The following is a 19,845-nucleotide window of genomic DNA, read 5'->3' as shown; positions in this document are numbered from 1 at the left end:
TGACAGTCTGCTGAAAATGTTCACACGGAGAGAGCAACAGCGGAGAAGGTTTAGACATGTGGAGACGTTTAGGGCTGCGAGCGCAAAAACAATCGCCGGGGACTGAATGATAAACCAAACTTGGCAGGAAAGAGCAGAGCGATGATGAATGACAAAACTACTAATATATATATTTACGCCGAACGCCATTTGTGTTCCCAGCATGTCGCAGCAAGAAGCTCTCCTGCTGTGGGGACCGAACTCACTCTTCATACATTGTTTTCATCTCCGTTTTCTGTTGGGGGTTTTTTCTCTGGGGCCCGTTTCAGAACGTGGGCTTTGTGAAAATTCAGAGTAGGTTTTGGGGTAAGCATGTGCATAATCCTGGGGGTTTCGGTTTCAGAAAAGTGGGTGCCATTTATTCTGAGTCAACTTACTACCGCAGCTTGCACCGTGAACCAGCGCTGCTCTGTAGCAGAGTTGTTTGAACAAACTATGCGTCTGTCTTACAGTTTTCCTGAGACATGGCAAGGAGAGTGTCAGAAATGACGAGTCATTTTCTAGTGCAGCAGATATCTTGGCCAGGGGAGGCTGATGAAATGTACAGTTTTTTTTTTGCTGCAGACAGCAATTTATCTCAATAAAGTTTCAGCCCCTCTCATCACCGGTATTTTTATACTAACTGCATTCTGTCAGGAATGTTACTGTAGCACCTAAAATGTGCTACAAAAAAAAGGTGCCCATGATGTGGATGCGACTCCATCTCTCTCTAACACGAGGTTCTCTTTAGCAAAATGGTGCGAATTGGAAACATCAGCATCTAATAAAAATAAATAAATTAATTAAACTTGTTTGCACAAAAACAAAACGTACGTTTAAGGCTGCAAGTATTTCAAACATAAACACTGGACTTTCTCTCTGTTCACATTGCAGGCATTCTCCTGATGATGGCGCTGTGTGAGCAGGTGCACGTGTACGAGTACATTCCCTCCATGAGGCAGTCCGACCTGTGCCACTACCACGAGCGTTACTACGACGCCGCCTGCACGCTGGGCGCCTATCACCCGCTCCTCTACGAGAAGATCCTGATCCAGCGCATCAACACGGGGCCCCAGAGCGACCTCCGGAGGAAGGGACGCGCAACTCTTCCGGGCTTCAGCACCATCAACTGTGACATTTGAAATATGAAACCTGTCTGAGCCTGAAAGTAAAAAAAAAAAAAACATAAATAAAAAAACTGCATACACTGGTCTTGCTGGTTGACCAAGAGAGAGTTGCAATAAAGCCACAGCAGACAAGAAGGCTGAGGCTTACTCGTTTCCAATTAGCCCCAGTAAGAGCATAAGCCATAGTCTCCAGGGAGGGATCAGCTCCGAGGTCGTCTAAAGACCTTGTCTTCTCTAATAACAATTTACTTGACCAGAGACTGGAGAGGTAAAACACAAAAACTCTGCTTTAGCTGAGCCACGTTAGCTGTGGAGCTGACTAGAGTAGCAACAAATCAGTGTTTTAGATAGAAAGTCAGTTTTTAATAACTTGGTGTGTATCAGTCATGTTAAAAAAAAAACAAAAAAACAAGTTTTGCAGTTTTATGGGTGGTAATCCACTTAAAGGAAAAGCCACAGTTTATTACTTCAGATTTCTTTTTTTTTTAACAATCCAGAGTGGCACGAGTGCAGAGAAGAGTCACTCTGAAGTTCATGCTCCGCTTACTGCAGCAACGCGAAGAATGTGCAGTTTTTAAAAGACGGATCGTCCGCATTACTGTACATATCTTCCAGCAGAATCAGGAGCCGTTTCGAGTCATCACAAGGTGGTTCAGTTCTCACTACTGGTGTTGGTCTAAAATCACTGTTTGCACGATGACCGAAAGATCACAATTGAGGTTTTTTTTTTTGTTTTTTTTTTCTGTTTTAGGATGCACTTGTTTTTTAGAAATTGAACGTAAATGGGGGCCAAAAAATAAAACGGGTGCTGAGAACGGCCATTACCCCGTGCCTGATGGTCAGCTGAACACTTTCCTCGGGTTGCCTTGTCACTGTTTCGATTAAATGCAGTACACTCTGCGGCAGGACTGCATTGCCATCTGGTCTGATTGTGATGCCGTGTGGAGCAGTGGACTTTCCTGCAGTCATAAACTTCTCAGCTCTGCCTCAACAATCACCAGCCCCTCAGATTTTAGTTCCCCCCCCCCGTCTCTGCTCTCATTTCACTCTTTATTGAATGTATTTTTTACCACTGCCTGCTTTGGCCAACCCTGTACTGGAGCTCACCTCTGCAATACTGTCTGCATACATGCGTCGCAGGGATATTACTTTGGATAAAGTGCATTCCTTACAATTATACATGGTTCAGAGTTCCAATATCCAGCGCGGCTCAGAACAGAGACGGTTAAAACTCCGGGATTCTGGGCCAGCAGTGTCTTGGGATTTACTTTGCCTCCAAGTTTTGATTGTTTTGTGTTTGCAGTGAGCCGGTGCCACATCTGGCGGTAGCTGTAGACGTTTAAAGTAAGCACGAGAATGAAGGTCTGAAAATGTTTGGCTTGAGGGAAGTGTTTTAATAAACATGTGCAATCGATAGTGGTTTTATCAAACGTGAAGAACGCGACTGCTGCAGCCGTGTAGAAAGGAAAAAGCTGCTTCTGGGGTTCGACTTGGGTTGGGTATATGTTTTGTTTTTTTTCTTTTTCAAGTTATTCAATCTTTATTTTTATGAAAAGAATGATAAAGTACTTTTAAAATCGAGTGCCATTTTTCACTTTTGGTGTTTTATACACGTTGTGTTAATATAAAATTGTGATTTTGCAAATACTACGGGAAACTGCCATGATCAGCCACCACATTAAAACCAGCAGTCTCTTGTTGTGTAGATGCTTTTTTTATGTGGGACCTCAGCTGTCCAACATCCTCTATTGGTTGTTAACCATTTGGAGTTTGTAGGTTTATCATCTCCATGTTCCGAGATGTTGATTCAGAGAAGTGTTTCTCCTCTTAATGAGGCGCCAGACCCTTGTTGTTTGAAAACATAGTAACTTTATTTAGATTTAAAGATGGGAGTCTAACAAAAATAAAGTAGAATTAGGATTTAGACTTGAATCTAATTCAATGAATATAACATTTAAAACAGAGTCCATATTTTTTGCCTTTTATAGTTCTAGCATTGCAGCACAGGTAGCTGCTGCAGGAAGTTGGAAAAGTTTTGCGGCGGAGGAAGAAAGCAAAGTTTTCAAGGGGCGTTGGACATGAGACGGAGGAAAAAACTGGAACAAGAGAACCAATGTTGGCATTTTGGCCAGACCATGCCTAATCCTTAAATTATACAGTAATACATGAATATGTAACATTAAATTCCCCTACAACCTCTCTCCCTGCATTGTGGAAAGAAAAACTAATCCTGACACAAAAAATAGATTCCTATAAATTTCTTTCAGAAAGCAGCTCCTCTTATGAAGTACAATCTTCAGTCCTTTTGGAAATAGTTACCAAGTACAATTTCAGGGATCCATAAAATTGTTGAGTCAATTTCATTTTCCATCTCAACCTTTATTTATTGAAATTTTGGCCAAGGTAAAAAAAAAAACAAATTTTTTACCAGAGGCTTTTTATTTCTAAAACGGTTTGTGTCGTTTCTAATCAACACTTGAATTCATAAGAATGTCCCCAGTTGATCTTTCAGTCAATTCGGTCTTGAGCCCTCGCTGGGTCGAGGGCTTTGATGGGGGGGTGCTTTACCTGGAAAGAGATTTGGTTGAAATGACATTTTAAGGGAACTTCCGTCAAACTACCAGAATCATTTTTGCGAGGAGAATTTCACAGCAAGTAATAAAGTAACACACTCCCCCCCCCCCCCCTCCGCCCCGTCTGATTTCAATGTTGTGGTTGATCAGTGTGAAATAATGTGTGGTAAATGAAGCATAAGATAACGCATAATTCAGTGATTTACTTGGACATTCGTAAAAAGAAAAAAGAAAAATCTTCATCACATTGATGCAAAATTGTGTAAGCATGAATACATTCCCCACAATGAGATATTGAAAAGGTTTTAATAAATTTTGTTCAAGGTGTTTCTAGAAAGTGGGCATGCCCTGAGGTCAGTGTGTGCCAACGTTTTGAAAAGTTGGTTTTATGCTATTACTTTTTAAAGAGATGCAAGCGGAGGTGCTGGGCTGACCGGCGCGTTCTCCCGCCAACATGCTGTGCTTGTAAAATGTTCCCTTTATCAGTACGAAAACCCATGCAGACGTTTGAAATTATTTCTAAAACGGCTAACACAATTTTAAAACTACAGTTACGAAGATACTATCATGTCTGCTAAGCAACAGACTGTATGTACCACAGCAGATAGCCCAACTAATCAACCAGCCATCATTAGTTGGCTGTTCTTGCAAAAATGGTGTAAAATTCTGCAGAACAGTCAGTTGGATATAAATGTAGTGGGTATTCATTCTGTATTCTTTCTGTAGTCAAAGTAATACATTTAATATATAATGTTAGACTATTGTTAAATATGTAGTTTTAGCAGCAGGAGGAAAGAAATGTGTTTCTATTTTTAGACCAAAGCAATTATGTCATGTTATATATTTTTATTTTAAATTTACTTATTAATTGGGATTTTTTTTTAGGTAGATTATTATTGTACCAAAGGAATGTAATGCAGGCCCATGCAAAGTAATAATTGTAGTCAATATTCTCCGTCTTTCCAGTACAGACTAGAAGCATTTACAAGGCCTGTTTTCTTTTTCAAAATAAACATATATCCAACCCGAGTCTGTTTTAAGAACCCCAGTAACGGTAACGAAACAAAGTGATGTTTTTGCAGGCTGCAGATTTCGCTGCAGGGGTGTTAATGTGGTTGTGATTGTAGCACACTGAACGTGCAAAAAGCCCTGAACATATTGTACATTTGTACTTTCCATTGCACAGAGCATGCAAAAGTCAGGATTAGGGCCGAGTCTTAAACTGTGTGTGCTGTGTTGTGCTGAAGATCATTGTCATTAATGTTGTAGGAGTCGACTGTGCTTTAAGGTTTTCATTGTTTTATTAAAGGATTTTTTGGGGGGGTGGCATTTTTCTCTAACTGCATGCTTGTGGACCACATTGGGTTGTGGTGTAGCATTCAGCTGGTCCCTGATGCCTTCTGGCAACTTCATTTATTCATTTATTCGATATTGTGCCAAATTCCACCTCAAATTGTCAGATTCTTAAAGTGGAACAAGAACTGAATAAAGACACAGCTTGTGGGAAACTAGGGTTTCTCTCTCTGACTTTTAAGGTCAAATTTAATAAGTTTATTTTCTGCCCACTTAAGGACTGATTTTTTTATTGCCAGTGTTAAATACTGGAAGCTGTATAAAATGTTGACATTAGCTCGTGGATAAGTGGTGGAAGAGTACATTGTTTAGACACTGATGATAAAGTTTTTCCTCTTTCATCCCGTTTTTCCAGCTTTTTTTTTCTTTTTTCTCTTGAGGCCTACTTTTCATGTCTTGTTTTGATTTACTATGGTGGGAACTTCTGGACCACACTGCCTCTGAAGGATTGTTCAGCATTTAATTTTAGGTTATATTTCAGTGTGATAGGAGGTCCTGTTTCACTTCCAGCAGCCTTAGGGTGATCTTGATTTTTATTATTCAGTGAGTTTTCTTCTTCTTCTTCTTCTTACACTTGAATGATATTTAAATGGAGGATTTGTATGATTTGAGCTGTTATCTCCTTTTTTACTGTGTGAATAAAATTGTTGAAACATGCCAAAGTGTTAAGCGTCACTAATTCTGCAATCGCCAAACATACCAAAAATAATATAATACAGCAAAAAATATATACTGTTGCTCACTTGTTTATTCATCAGGATGTAGATTATAGGGTTGATGACGGTGCTGCTCTTGGCCAGAAGAGAGGGGACGACGCTGGCAACGGGGCTGATGATGTTGGGTGGGCCGAATGTCGCCATCATGGCTACGACGCCGTACGGCATCCAGCACAACAGGTAGCACGCTGCTGTGGTCAGAACCATAAACAATATGTGGTACTCTCTCCTTCTGGCTGCCGTCTTCCGGATTTTCCCAACCTGTCGGACGACCACAGAGAACGGGATCAAAGTTGCCTTCATGTAAAACAGAGAGAACAACCATGATGTGGATACGTTAAAGCCATTTCACTGTCTTGTTTCTAAACAATGGAGTCATGACTTTATGTTTTGATGCTGCTGACACTTCCTTTGACATGAATACTTGCTTTCGAGAAATGAGCTGCCCATTTTGAGAAAGTAACACACTTGTGTTGGGAAATCCGGCAGCTGTAGTGCAAATGTTGGAAGTGATGTGAGGAATGAGCCAAAGTGCCTGAATGCATCTGGAATAGTTTGAAAACACAAAAGGTTTAGCCATCAAAACGTCAGATGAACGTTTTTTAAACACAATCTGATTCTCTTTTAGTTTCTGGACATCTTATTACAGCAAATTAGTATATGCACGAGCAAAGTGGGCAGACTTTTCCCGTCTCAGATCCTCAGACAATTCACACAGCCAATTCTCACAAATTCATTTTAGATGGTTTGGAGGATTTAAAAAAAAAAAACAAAACCCTCCAGGGATTCATTCCGTCCTGAGCCAACGGGAGGTGGGCGCCAATTATGGGAAAGACTTCTCCCGTTGTATAATTCGATGTAACTTAGAGTAGCTGCAAGTGTCCAGCATACTGCTGTTTCAGAGGGAGCTGGAAATGTCGCCTATTCTCCGTGTTTTTTTGTTTTTTTTTTACAATAATGCCTGGGTGCAAAGCAATTATATCTCTCACGCAATTTTGTGAGTCAGAAGTAGCCTTTGTTTCATGTTATCCCCCACAGACAGGAAGCATTACTGTTTCACCCACACACCTGGGAACATTGTGAGATAATAAAGCCCCACAATGAGAATAACAATACCTAATCTTGGAAGCTGTTTAATAATGATACAGAAGACAATTACTTGGTGAGGTTTTTTGTTTCATTTTAGCACAATTAAAGCAAGGCTGAATTGTTTCTAATATATGATTAATAATACCACCCATACAAGATAATTCATAAAACATGATGATAAAAAGGTAATTAAATATGTTTCAGGCATAATTATTTATTTACAAAGTTTCACAGGCTATTTTTTGAAGTCTAAAGGACAGCAAACCAATTGTAAAGTCAAAACCTGAAGCACAAACTCACTGACCATCTTGTTCCCTTACGGGCTCCCACATGACACGAATATCCATTTACTTTCCAAAGTCAACCTAAATCACACCTTTCATAGAAACTGCTCCTCAAGTTCAGTTGTTAAGAAAAAAATTATCCCCAAGAGAATCAAAATATGCTAACATGAATAATGTTAGTGGACAAATATCAGCATAACGAATATGCTGATATTTGTGAATGAAGGAGGATAGTGGAAAACTACATGAGTCTCAGATGCAGGCAACAAAGATATGAGACCACAGGTGATTATCAGTAAATTAGAACATTTCTTAAAGGTGAATTTTCTTCACTTATTCAGCTCAAAAAGTGAAGGCGCATTTATTTACGTTCATTTGCAACTCATGAAAATCCAAAGTTCAGGTAATTACTTAATTCAATGCATGATGTTCTGCTGCACTATGTTTTTGATACTTAATAAAATAAAATAAAACTTAAGCTCAATATAAAATGACATTTCATAAATGCTATGCGATGGACTACATATTAAGGTGGTAGAAACCTGATTCAACAAATACACATGTGTATCTTTAAGAAGTCTGCTTTTCAACTCAAACTATTTGAAACAGACCCTCAAAGCCTGAACACTGGACAGAGAGAGATAAAGGTCAGGTAGTTTGAGGACTCCTGATTCAAGCTATTCCAACATGGTGGATGGATCAGGATAAGAACAAAGTCCAAACTAGTGCTGCATTGTCTAAGTTCAGCTATGCCAGGTGTTCAAAAGGAAAAGTCGGGTAACTTCCTGGATGTCCTGGTGAAGGTTTACCCCACAACAAACCATTTCCTTCCAACAGCTCAGACATATTTTAGTATGTCAGCATTAATTTGGCTCAAAATTAAAAGGACTCATCCAGGTAGTACGAATCTCACATTTCTCACATAATTGCCCACTTAAGTCCAGACCCTCTTCTGGGCTTCAGTGGACAAGCATACATATGTTGGAAACAACAAACTATTAAGTAATGTAAGTCACAGTTTATGGTAGTAAGTTTTACTTCCTTTAAAAGTAATGATTCATTTTTTAAAAGTAAAGAGAATTCCAAGGTTATGAGTTACATTTCAAACAAGAATATGAGAAAATTCACATTTCATAAAGAAAATATGATCTATAAAAATCCATTCATTGGAACATAACCAATCATCATCTATCAGAAATTACTAAAAATCAATACCTCTGTTTGTTTTCACTTCAGTTGAGTTGATTGAATTGTTTTCTAGTTAATTGCCAAATATTTTGCCAGATGTAATTACGTCTTCCTTTTTCCGTTCCTTCAGAACTTTTTATTAAAAGGATAAAACAAGAATGAAAGAAAAATTATGTTCACCCAGCCCAAGGTCAAATCAAAATTATTTCATTACGAAAGAAAGTTGTGTAGCTACACTAAAATGTTTCCCAAGATTCACATTTCAATGTAACTTTTCTTGTGAGTGAAATCATTTTTGAGAGTCATATAATGTGTTTTTAAATGAAATTACAAAATTACTCTTGTAGAATATTGATATTTTATATGTCCTGGTTCATTAGATGAACCAGGATTAGAAACCTGGTTTGCTCTGACAATTTTCAAATAACAAATTGCCTTAAAAATAGTTTCTAACTATTCATTCTGTTTTTTAAAGAAGGGGAAAAGGGTTTGGAAGCTGAGGGTCAAGTAAAATTGACTTTTTGAGCTTTACATCATGCTATCAATCTTATTCTCTCATCAAAAACATACCTGGAGTCTTGCTTTGATTCTTTCATGCATGTTTGAGAAATCCTTGAAACTCCCATTGTTTTTATAGGAACGGTTGTAAAAAGCATAATAGACAAACACTGTTGTGATCACACACTGAAGGCAGCAGGTCAGAAAGAGCAGGAGCTTCTTAAAGAAACAGAGTCCCAATTTCAAGGAGTCATATGTGTGTGTGTGTGTGTGTGTGTGTGTGCGTGTGCGTGCGTGTGTGTGTGTGTGTGTGCGCGCGTTTGTTTGTAGTACCTTGTGGGGACGATTTTCCTGACATATACTACGTTGTGGGGACCAATTGCTCCTTGTGGGGACCGGAGCCTGGTCCCCACAAGGGGAAACCCTGTTTTTGGGTCAGGGGTCAGAGTTAGGGCTAAGGTATGAATTGAGTTTTGGTTAGGGTTAGGGTTAGGTATGTGATGGTTAGGGTTTGGAAAAGGGTAAAGGTAAGGTTTAGGCTGTAGAAATGAATGGAAGTCAATGGAAAGTCCCACAAAGATAGCAACACAAACGTGTGCGTGTGTGTGTGTGTGCGTGCGTGCGTGCGTGCATGCATCCATGCGTGTGTGCATGCGTGCGTACGTGTGTGTGTGTGCGCGCGTGTGCGTGTCTCACAATTAAGAGCCTGATTTTTAACATCAACAGGGTAATAATATTCCAGTATGAAAGGGAGACCATGAAAGAATTGGTGTAAAATTTTATGAAAATTTAAGCTGCTCTCAGTTTTGATTTAAAAGTTTGTTTCTGAGAGGCTTCAAAGTTAAAAGACATTTAAATTTTTCACCACAGTCACACAAAAAATGTATGCGGTAGCATTTATATTTTAAACATTGTCTAATCCTTTCCATCTTGTAGAAAACCTTAAAGCGAATTCAGAATGTGCACCCAATTTATTATTTTTCCCCCATTTAAGATTTACCTGTGTTGCAGTGGACTTCATGTTCCGCTAGCAGTGCATGATCAATTTAATAATTTAATTACTGACTAGTCAGTAACAAACTTGAGAACTGAGTCTCCAGCTTTTGATAAAATAAAAAAATAAAACAACATAAAAACAGTCATTGTAAAAGGATAATGTTGGAAATAAACCACCTTAATACTATTTTTTTGTTTTTTGCTACAATGAAACCATTTGTGAATGACAGCAACTATGTGGAGAAAGGAAATGATTCTCAAGGTTTTAGCAACAATCAGTAACTACAGATCTATCAATATAATCAATCATTTCTAGTATAACAGGAGGTGGATCTTTTCAATTCTAACAATATTTAATGAGAATAAAAAGAATCCATATGAAAAGTTGAGGAAATAAGCAGAAAGGAAGCATAAATGTATAAACCGAAGCATGAAACTTTCAACCTCTTTTTGGATCAGGATGGAAAGTTTAAGACTTTTAAAAACCCAATATGGCTGCTGTGCATTTGTGATAACTCCCTTAGCAAACAGGTTATTAGCTCTTCTGAGAGTTTTTATTTAATTAAAGCACATCCACACATGCTAAATAAAAAAAAAATTGTAAAGCTTATTTTATATTTGAATGCACAGTATAGGCTGACAGACTGCTAAAGCTTTGACTAATTGTAACTAGTCTGATCTCTGAGTGCAGAATTTGGCAAATCCTTTTCCAACCTTTGTCTAGAACAGAGGTTCCCAAACTGTGGGGCACGCCCCCTAGGGGGGGCGCCGTGCCATTCCAGGGGGGCCGCTGGAAGCCGTCTGGATGAAAAAAACAAAACATGAACGTTGTATGCGCTGGGTTTTTACCTTAGAATGGCCAACTCTCTGTTATTCCTGTCAATTTGATACAGTAGAGGCTTCCACACTTCCCATATTTGTGTCCTCTGTCACTTTTATCAGCAGTTAAAACTGTTTAATCCGTTGTTAACATGTTGTAACCTGTTTTTCCGAGCCGCCTTTAAACGCAACATGAGAGCTATGACACTCACGCTGGGTTTACACCTGTGAAGGAGACCTGCTGCTGCTGTGCGGAGCTACAGGTGTGTAAGAATCATGGCAGCAAACCAGCAAAACGCAAAGAACTTTTCACAGTTTTTCCCTCCAAACTAACCGACTGAGTTGAGTAAAGCTGTTGGATGCAGGTAAAGTTAGCTAAAGGATGACTAGCTAATACATCACCTTAAGTAAGCTGTAGGCAGGTACCGATGTTATTGTCTATATTCAGCTACGTACATTGATTTTTCCCCAAAAAAAGTCGATTCCCCCCCACCCACTCACAGCGTCGTGCAATCAGACAGCCATTTGTAATCCATAGGGGAATGTTTGGAAACCACTGGTGGGGGGGGGGGTGCGGAGAAGAAAAAGTTTGGGAACCACTGGTCTAGAAGATGCTTCACTTGGGTGGATGTTTTCTTAGATCTGGTTTTCAACTTCTGAGCTCTAATAAACGTAGAATAATTAGTTTTCAATTCAGTTTTCTGCTTTTGTTTCTACCTCAATGTTCCTAAAATAATCCTCACTTCACTCCCAGTGTCAGTTGCATCTCAATGTCCTTGACTACCATCTGTTTGGCTTTTATAAACTACAGATTACATCGAATTTGCTTCATATTTACCTCATAAATAACAGGTTTTACTATAAGTATCACTAAAGGCATCCCGAGTACCACTAGTAGTACTTGATCACGGGTTGAGAATTAAACATTGTGTTCTTCCGAGAATCATATAATATGAGCCTTTAAAGATTATAGTGAGATTACCATATTCATGATGTTCTTTATCTCCAGAAATGCTCCCTGTGGTCTCATGATACACATCCGCTTTCCTCTAAATGCCACTTTTCCTGAGAGCTTTCCCTGATGAGAATATAAATGATAGAATTTCACTGCTGTACTTTTTTTTCTTGTATCACTTGAGCTTCAGGTTTAAAGAAAGTCAAAATAGAAAAAAAGAGAATTTGAGAAGACAAGTAGAAGTCAGGTGGGGGTGATCAAATTGACTTGAATAAATGATTATTAGTAAGAGTGCGGGTTATGAGCCAAACTGTCCTTCTTTCTACTGTGAGAATGATTTTTGAGAAAATTTTAGAGCTGGAAATCCTCCTAACAAACTGAAACAGACAACAAATGTCTCTTGTTTGGAACAGTTGCTATGAGAAGGCGTTTTTTTTTTTTCTCTCTCAAAAGAATACGGCGGTATAGCTTAGTTTTGAAAAGCTGTAGCTCTCTGGAAAAGACACACACTGCCATGTTTAATGAAAAATATAATGGCAGCATATCATCACAATTGTTAAGCACAGTGAGGAACGGATTCAACGAGACAAACATAGAAATCCAGCTCAAAGAGATGAAGACTGACAAAAATTCAAGTTTCGAAATTGTCCAGACAGACCTCAACTAGACTGAAACAAGATGTGATCAACGTTAAGGAATATTTGAAAATCTCAACCTTCAGGATTGCTAATGCTCGGTTTCTCACTTCTGTCTTATAAAGCAACAATTTCATGACAAAATAACCCTAATCTGTTTTCAAAATTATCCACCCAGCTCCGGGTTCACTGACCTGGACCCAGGCTCCCAGTGGGACCCTACTGGGAAGCAGAACTGGTGCTGGTGGGGTGAACAAAAGCAATGTTGTAAATAATGGTGTGAGTTAATGCAGCTACTGGTTGTTCTGCAAGCGATGTCTACTTAGTTAATCCACATACATCTTTTCCATTTTAGTTTCATTTATTTGTTTAATAAATGAGTATGAAATATCATGTGTGTTTTTAACAGTTTAAGACCAAATGACTTTATCATGTCCTGTTATCCTAAACCCAAGAATCAAAGAAGCATGTACCATGACTGGATGTAATCAAAGCACAACATAATTTAAAAACATGTTGTCAATTAAAAAATGATTAATCTTGCTTCCATTATTTCTAAATTTGGATCTTGATTAGAGACTACTTAAATACGAAAGTGAAAAAGAACGCAGCACTAAATTTAGCTAATTCTGGATTTTGAGCTTTAGCTGAATTCATCTGTGTTTTTCCATGTGCTGCTTTTCCACTTCCTGCTGATTAATGTGTTGTAATTATCCTTGTTCATAAAGTTCATTAAAGAAATTCAGCACTAAAATAAGAGATAAATGACTTCAAACTGAATTACCATCAAGTATGACAAATCAATCCTTCTTTGCTTATAATGTAATTTCCACTAATTTGCATGTAATTATTGTGACAGAAGGTATAATCACAATGAAACAGATTCACATGCATTTGTTTACTCATTAGTGAAGTGACGGCTCAAAGACAAAGACAATAAATGTGATGAGTTAAGAGAATGTACTCCGTAACCCATGCAGATTTCTTAGGTTAGTAGGCACTTTGTGAAAGCTGCTTATTGATACGGTGGGGTCACTCTGAGGTCCAGAGTGCTTTACAATGGATTACAGCAACTCCACAACTCTCAACAAGCCTGGGCAGTTTAGGCTTTGTCAGAAAAGCAGGCCAGTCATAATCCCCCTGCAAAGTTCTCCTGCTCTCTGAAATAAAAGTCAAGTTAATTCATCTTGAGACCTGCAAATTATATGTCCAATCAAAAATACTTCTAGTAATGGAAATTAGTGTCGAGGCAAGAATCTGAGATTTAACAAAATGTATTTGAATGATCCTGCAACTGTTCTTGCCCTGCAGTAAGAAGGTCCTGGGTTCGAATCCCAGTCTTTCTACATGGAATCTGCATGTTTTTCTCAAGCATGCTTGGGTTTTCCTCAGGGGCTCCAGCCTCTTTTCACAGTCCAAATGTAAATGTTTGGTTAATTATCTAAAAAGCCTTTTTTGTCTCTTTGTTGCCCTGTGATGGACTGGTAATCTGTCCATAATGAATCCCACGTCTCACTGCTTGAGACAAACACCTCCCCTCCTACTACCTTGCAAGGATAAGTGGGTATAGCCGATGAATAAATGAATGAAAATCAGGTAATGTGTCATTAGGACTCAGGAGCATGCACAGAATGCATAAAAGTATGAGGCACTATATTTACAGATGATATGACCCAAAATAAATCAAGTGCAGTTTGAATAAAATGAGCCTCAAGCTAAATCCCTGAGGAACTCCACAGATAACAGGGGGGGGGGAGAGATGGAGAAAAGTCTAATTTCAGCAGACCAGATTCCAAAACATAGTTTGGATGTGAATCAAAATGAAGAAAAAGAAAATCTTGAATCCTAACCCGAATTCAGAGTCAATCTAGAAGAATGTTGTCACCAAACCTTATGAAAAGCTGAAAAAAGATGTTACAAGTCTCTAACGTGTCCCTCCAACTCATGACAAGCAGCTCAAATTCTTATTTAATTTGTGAAATATTAATGTTTTTTTTTTTTTTTTTTTTGCTAGTGTGTACTCTTCTAAAGATGCATTTCCATGGTTACATGGCATGAAACATAAACCACACCAGCCAGAAGTGGCAGAGGCTTACTGGAGCGGCACACAAGGTGATAATCTCCAGCACCAACTATATGCAATACAAGATGACTTTATTTCTTAGTTTTGAATTTGTGCCCTCACATAGAAAGACACACATACACGACCTATAAGTGGAAGTTTTCTGGCCGGGGGGATGCTTTTAGCTCTTTATTTCCATATTAAGAGGGCAATAAAGTATGTCAAAAAATGAATAAATGTGCAATAAAATAATGTATTATGGAGCTGTAAAACACAGCAATTTCCCAAAGTCTCACATCAACAAAGACACAATGAAACAGATTCCTTTCTTGACTGTACATGCATATTTGGCAGGGAAATATGTTTATTTTCAGTTATCTATGGATACACAAACACAGGAGGATTACAACCTCGCCCGGAAGTTTCCAGTTCACTGATGCAGTTACCTACAGCACTCCCCTCTGTCTCTTTATATGAAGTTTTGCCTTTAGGATGAAGTGATTTCATCTCAAAAAATGGATGCAGGCATAAAGCTTTCCGCTAAGCTGCTTAAGATGTTTTTCCTATTACCCAGCATAATACAGCTCAACTTAATGGGATTGTATTCAGGTTGTTTTTTCTTTTCTTTGTTTTTTTCTCTGTGTTTCCCAGCGTTTGTTGCATCTTACAGCAAACAGCTTCTCAATGCTGACTCAGCCAAGGTAGTAACCAAATTAACATTTCAGTGCATGGTGAGGAGTCATCCTGGCAGACTCTGAATACAGGCTAACAAATACGGACATCGGTCAACACTGGACATTTCTGGACACATTTTAAGGTTTACATGCACCAACAACCCTCCTTCCTCGATGCGGATAAAAATAGAAGAATGAAATTCCAGTCTACAAATCAGTGACCAGGGAATGCAAAAGACAAGACAGAAATATCTTCTCTTTGAACAAGGATGACCGCATCACAGTAATTGGTATGTAGCAACCAAAGAACATAATACACTAAAAATAGCGCAACAAGACTTATACATGCTATATTTCCACTGACTGAAGGTGAAATCTACTGAAATGCAGCTAATTTGGACACTTTGAAAATAACTCACAAATGACAGTGTTTTGTGTGAGAACAAAGCAGTAGCTGCAGATGTATGTTTTTCCCCCAACTCATAACAAAGCAATAAGGTCAACACTAGGAGGTGCTTCAGGAGCACGTCCTGTATTTACAGTATTCTGAATCTTTAGTACATGGAGGATTTTAGCCAAACTTTTTCAATAAAAGTTTTAACATTTTTCTCATCGCTATCCAACTAAGACTGGTCAGAATTGCTGCTTAAAAAGAAAATTGCTTCCTTAAAAAGAAAAACCATAAATCATAAACTGAATCTTTTCTTGCAGCAGCAGCAACATGAAAATCTTTTAGAAAATTTCACCTTCATCATGAGCATAAAAAACTCTCACATTTAAAATGTTTCTTTTTCAAAATGTTATCCTAACAATTCTTACAAAATAAATAGAATCAAACCCTTTTCTTCTTCCCCAAGGATCTTGAGGCACTAGTGGTCTCTATTAATCAGACAGGAAATGGGCAAAGAGACAATGGGGAAGACAGGCAGCAAAGGTCTCGAGTTCTGGAACTGAACTCCAGTCGATCTCCCACCAAACAAATTTCCAATTTATATTTACCTTTTTAAAGTTGATTACAGAGTCAAAGTTTAAACAAGTATGAGCTGGATATGGATAAGGAGTTTACTAAGCAATCCTGGGACTTTAGCATAATGACAAACTAAAATTTTACTGTTTGGCAACACAAACTCCAGCTGGCTGAAACAAAGGATCATTTAGCAGAGACACACCTCATGCCCAATGTTACGGATCTATGATGCTGTGGGGCCGTTTTTCCTCCAGAGGTTTTATTTGACATACAAATAAAATCCTGGGGTCTTCTAGCAATAAAACTAAAAGAATAGTTCACCATTGGATCTTTTAACAGGACACTGATCCAAATCCAAAATCAGGTTGATTTTGTGTCAGGTTGACCAATCATGGCCATCTCAGCGCAAAGAGAAATGGCCAAAGTTTCCCCTGCATGCTCTAATCTTGTGAAAAGTAACACAAAAAAAATACTATTTGATGTCCTATTGGTAAAGGACAGAATGTATTCGCAGAAGTGAAAATATTTGTAGAATTTTGTAAAAAAAATACATAAATATTTCCTAAAGTGAGTTTTTTCAGTGTAAAATAATTCTACTATAAGAAAAGATGCATCATCTTATATTTAATACTTTTTCTCTTAACTAAGGACTCAATTAAATCTGGAGGGTGCTGTAAATTGACAAAAGCTTTTGGTGCTCTAGAGGTACATTTTAGGTATTAATTTAAAAAAAGCTTCATCCAAAGTATGTGTTAATCTTTGGTAAAGGCATATTTTTAGAATAACTGTTGCAAAACTGTGGATTAATATAAAAAAAAAAAAAACTAATAAAAAGCTGAAAGATAAAAAGATCGAGATGCTAAAAATAGTTGCGGGACGACATGCTTAAATTTAGTGAGATCATTGGTGATGTTTGAATACTTCACCAGAAATAGTAGCAGGACAAAGTTGCTCTGTGGAGCTGAAAATATTTGGAGCCACTGTTTGTAATTTTGTCTTCAACATTGCAGAATGACGAGCCACAATCGTTCCTCTACAAACAAACTTCGTGAATGCCCAGCGCCACTGTACCTGTTTGACTGCCCAGAGCAGGCGGCTGTAGCAGTAGATCATCACGAGGATGGGCAGACCCAGGCAGAAGACAAACAGTGAGATGATGTAGGCATGTGACTCGGCGGTCTTAGCGGTCCAGGAGACGGAGCAGCTCGTTCCAGCCCCCTCTAAGCCGTAGCTGCTCCAGCCAAGCAGAGGAGGCACTGTCCAAAACAAGGAGTAAAGCCAAGACCCCCCAACAGCGAGCAGGGGCTTACGGTAGTCTGGTCCGCGCTTGTTGTAGACAGTCAGAGTGCTGTAGCGGTCGTATGAGAGGATCACCAGTGAGATCAGCGAAACAATACCTGGGGAACAAAGATAGAGACGTGGAGGTGTGAGGTGCAGAGAGAGGGCTGGAGATCACAAACATATTCAACCAAATGCTGTAAGAGTTTTTGTTACGCTGAATTTTTCTTTTTTAGATAGCCTTCAACTTCACTAATTTTCCCCTGGGAATTTACTCACAAAGAAGCTAGCGCTGGTACGTCGCTGCTCCTCCAGATATGTGGCTAACAATAACAAACTAGAGACTTTAGCAGCAACCAAAAAATTTCTTATGACAGGTGATTAAATGAAGAGCTCCACTCAACCGTCAGCTGACTCCTTCATTTCTAGCACTCCGAGGTGCAGCAAAGCCTTCGCTGCTGCTTGAGTTAATGATTGCTCACTGAGCAATAAATTAAACCTGGTTCATCATTTCCACATGCGCTGATTTATGGTGATATTCTTTTCAAACTCGATTCTCTGACGGGTACTCTGACCACCAACCGCTTTGTTCTTGTCCAGTTTCTCTGAAATCCATGCACTGCCCTCACACATCTCAAACATTTTTGTTTTCGATGTACGGGTTTGAGTAAAGAGGAAAAGTACAAACGATAAACATGGTAAATGGCCAATACTTGTATAGCGCTTCTGGTTCTGCTCTGCTCTGCATCCCCAGAACCAGAACCAAACTTGTTGAAGCAGCATTTAGATTCTCTGCACCACAAATCTGGAACAAACTGTCAGAAAACGGCAGAACAGCTGAAACACTGGGTGCCTTTAAATCAAGATTAGAGTTGCTTTTGAATGTTGGCCAACATGTTTGATGTGTCTTGACCGTTTTGATGATGGCACTCGTCAAAATGTAATGTTTGTCACTGGTTTGTCGATTGTTAACTGTATTTTTTAATGTATTCTTATTCTTGTGTTTTTATTATGTAAGGCACTTTGAACTAAATCAATGAAAAGTAGATCAGACCACTTTGTTAAACACCAACAGCCACGCCAAGTTCAAAGTTACTGTAACCTCCTTTCTTCCCCAATCCTGATACTCAGTTTGCTCACCAGCTTTCTTTAAAGTCTTCTTTCTTTCTAGATGCCTCAAGGCAACAAGTTGCTGCCATCGGATTTCTGATCTGCTGTTATGTAGCTGAACATTTTTCATAAAGGGTATCTGTATGGTGAGTAACTTCACCAGAAAAGTCTGACAAGGAGCTTTAATCAGAGATTAAAGAAAAAGAACCCAGTGAAAGTCTCTCTCCTTCTTGTGCTTTTCCTACTTTGTTCTGTTCGTAACAAGTTGTAGCAGCTCTCAGCTTAGCTGTCACTGCCAAAGGTTTCTAAGATGCACACCCCATGGGAAAAGAGTAAGCAGGAGGTACGGGTGGGCACAGGAGACAAGATCTGCACACATCCAGTGCCTAGTACTTCTCTGGTTTCTGGGAAAGACTCTAGTGGGATTGATGTCAAGTAGAATAAAGATTAATATCAGATATTCATGCTGCCTTTAGCACTTTGTTTAAGAAAATAGCAGGAGTATTTTTTTTTCTTTTTTAAGGTTCAGAGGGACTGAGTTACAACGCAGCCAGGGGAGACTTTCATGCTACATGAGGCGTGTAACGAGGATTTCCATTGAGGAATCGCTTCTTTTCCTAAACAGTATGGAAGCTATTAAAATGCTGTCTGTGGCAAAAAAAAAAAAAAAAAGGAAAAAAACTTTTAATTGATTTCCTTTGTTGTTTATATTTATTTCCTGGAGCATTTGCTGTTCTCATGATGATAATAATAATAATAATACCAATTTCAGTTTATTGATGTCATTGTCCGTATATGATGTTGGTTATTCTACCTGTATGCCTTCAGCTGGGGAGTAATTTCCCTTTTATTAGAAACATCTGCTTTTAGTTTGCGCCAGATTAGAAGTGAAACCCCCAACACTACGGCTCGCAGCTGGCTTTCACGCGGCGTGCAAATGGAGAAGCAGTTATCACAGGGCGGTAGCACCTGTTCAATTTCTGGATTTACAAGGTTTTTCTTTCTCATCAATCAGCCAAGTCAAGAGACGCTTACAACATTTTCAAAATCTTTTCATAGAGCATTAATATTTGAAAGGTTATTTGTAACCAAACACACCGTAGTCATTTTTCCCGTGAGGGTTAAAGCATCTGTGCTGCTGCTGTTAATCACAGGACTGATGTGTAATACCATCTGTTAAGCTTGTTTTCCACAATTAAATCCATCCTTAATGGCTATGATGTTACAGTATTTTAATTTGTCACTTAGCCACCATACAATTATGACTATGTTATGTAAATGAAAGCAAAGGAAATACAAGAAATATTTTAGTCACTTCTCTAATAATAACACACAGCTTAAGTCCTGTATGCTTTCACTATATTGCAATAATCCTGAGAAACAAAATAATAGTAAAAGCATTTCTACATGTTGCAACCTGTAGAAATTTATTCGTATTTCTTCTGAACTTATGATTGAACAACGTCTGCTCTGAGGGGAGAGCGTAGTTTCCAAAAGGGAAAA

The 19,845-nt window shown here is 38.6% G+C and overlaps 2 protein-coding genes across 2 annotated transcripts in view; one reads left to right on the top strand and one right to left on the bottom strand.

The window, feature by feature from the left end:
* Positions 1-5,733, top strand: part of st6gal2a (ST6 beta-galactosamide alpha-2,6-sialyltranferase 2a) — a 57,991-nt gene extending 52,258 nt beyond the window's left edge. Inside the window, exon 7 of the mRNA XM_014992192.2 lies at positions 913-5,733. Coding sequence (XP_014847678.2) covers positions 913-1,160 — 248 coding nt within the window. The 3' untranslated portion in view covers positions 1,161-5,733. The remainder of the gene's footprint in view (positions 1-912) is intronic.
* Positions 3,654-17,874, bottom strand: LOC106920885 (pinopsin-like). Its single transcript, XM_088008260.1, has 5 exons — positions 17,802-17,874; positions 17,265-17,351; positions 17,026-17,210; positions 5,815-6,048; positions 3,654-3,713 (listed from the first exon to the last, which is right to left on the bottom strand). The coding sequence occupies exons 1-5, from the start codon at positions 17,872-17,874 to the stop codon at positions 3,654-3,656; spliced, it is 639 nt and encodes a 212-aa protein (XP_087864386.1).
* Between the last annotated feature and the right edge of the window lie 1,971 nt (positions 17,875-19,845).

Source organism: Poecilia mexicana, unplaced genomic scaffold, assembly GCF_051168715.1.
Source record: "Poecilia mexicana isolate PSO_F unplaced genomic scaffold, ASM5116871v1 scaffold_2, whole genome shotgun sequence".
In the NCBI taxonomy this organism is placed as follows: domain Eukaryota; kingdom Metazoa; phylum Chordata; class Actinopteri; order Cyprinodontiformes; family Poeciliidae; genus Poecilia; species Poecilia mexicana.
The sequence above is the reverse complement of the archived record's forward strand: the minus strand, read 5'-3'. Positions and strand labels throughout refer to the sequence as shown.

What these genes read in the sequence shown, in the direction of transcription:
- LOC106920885 (XM_088008260.1), bottom strand. Translation starts at nt 17,874, where the DNA reads ATGTTTGAGATGTGTGAGGGCAGTGCATGGATTTCAGAGAAACTGGAC. An exon ending in CAAAGCGGTTGGTGGTCAGA is followed by an intron (nt 17,352 to 17,801) that starts GTACCCGTCAGA and finishes TTTGTTCCCCAG; the next exon opens with GTATTGTTTCGCTGATCTCA. An exon ending in TGCTCTGGGCAGTCAAACAG is followed by an intron (nt 6,049 to 17,025) that starts GTACAGTGGCGC and finishes GTCGTCCGACAG; the next exon opens with GTTGGGAAAATCCGGAAGAC.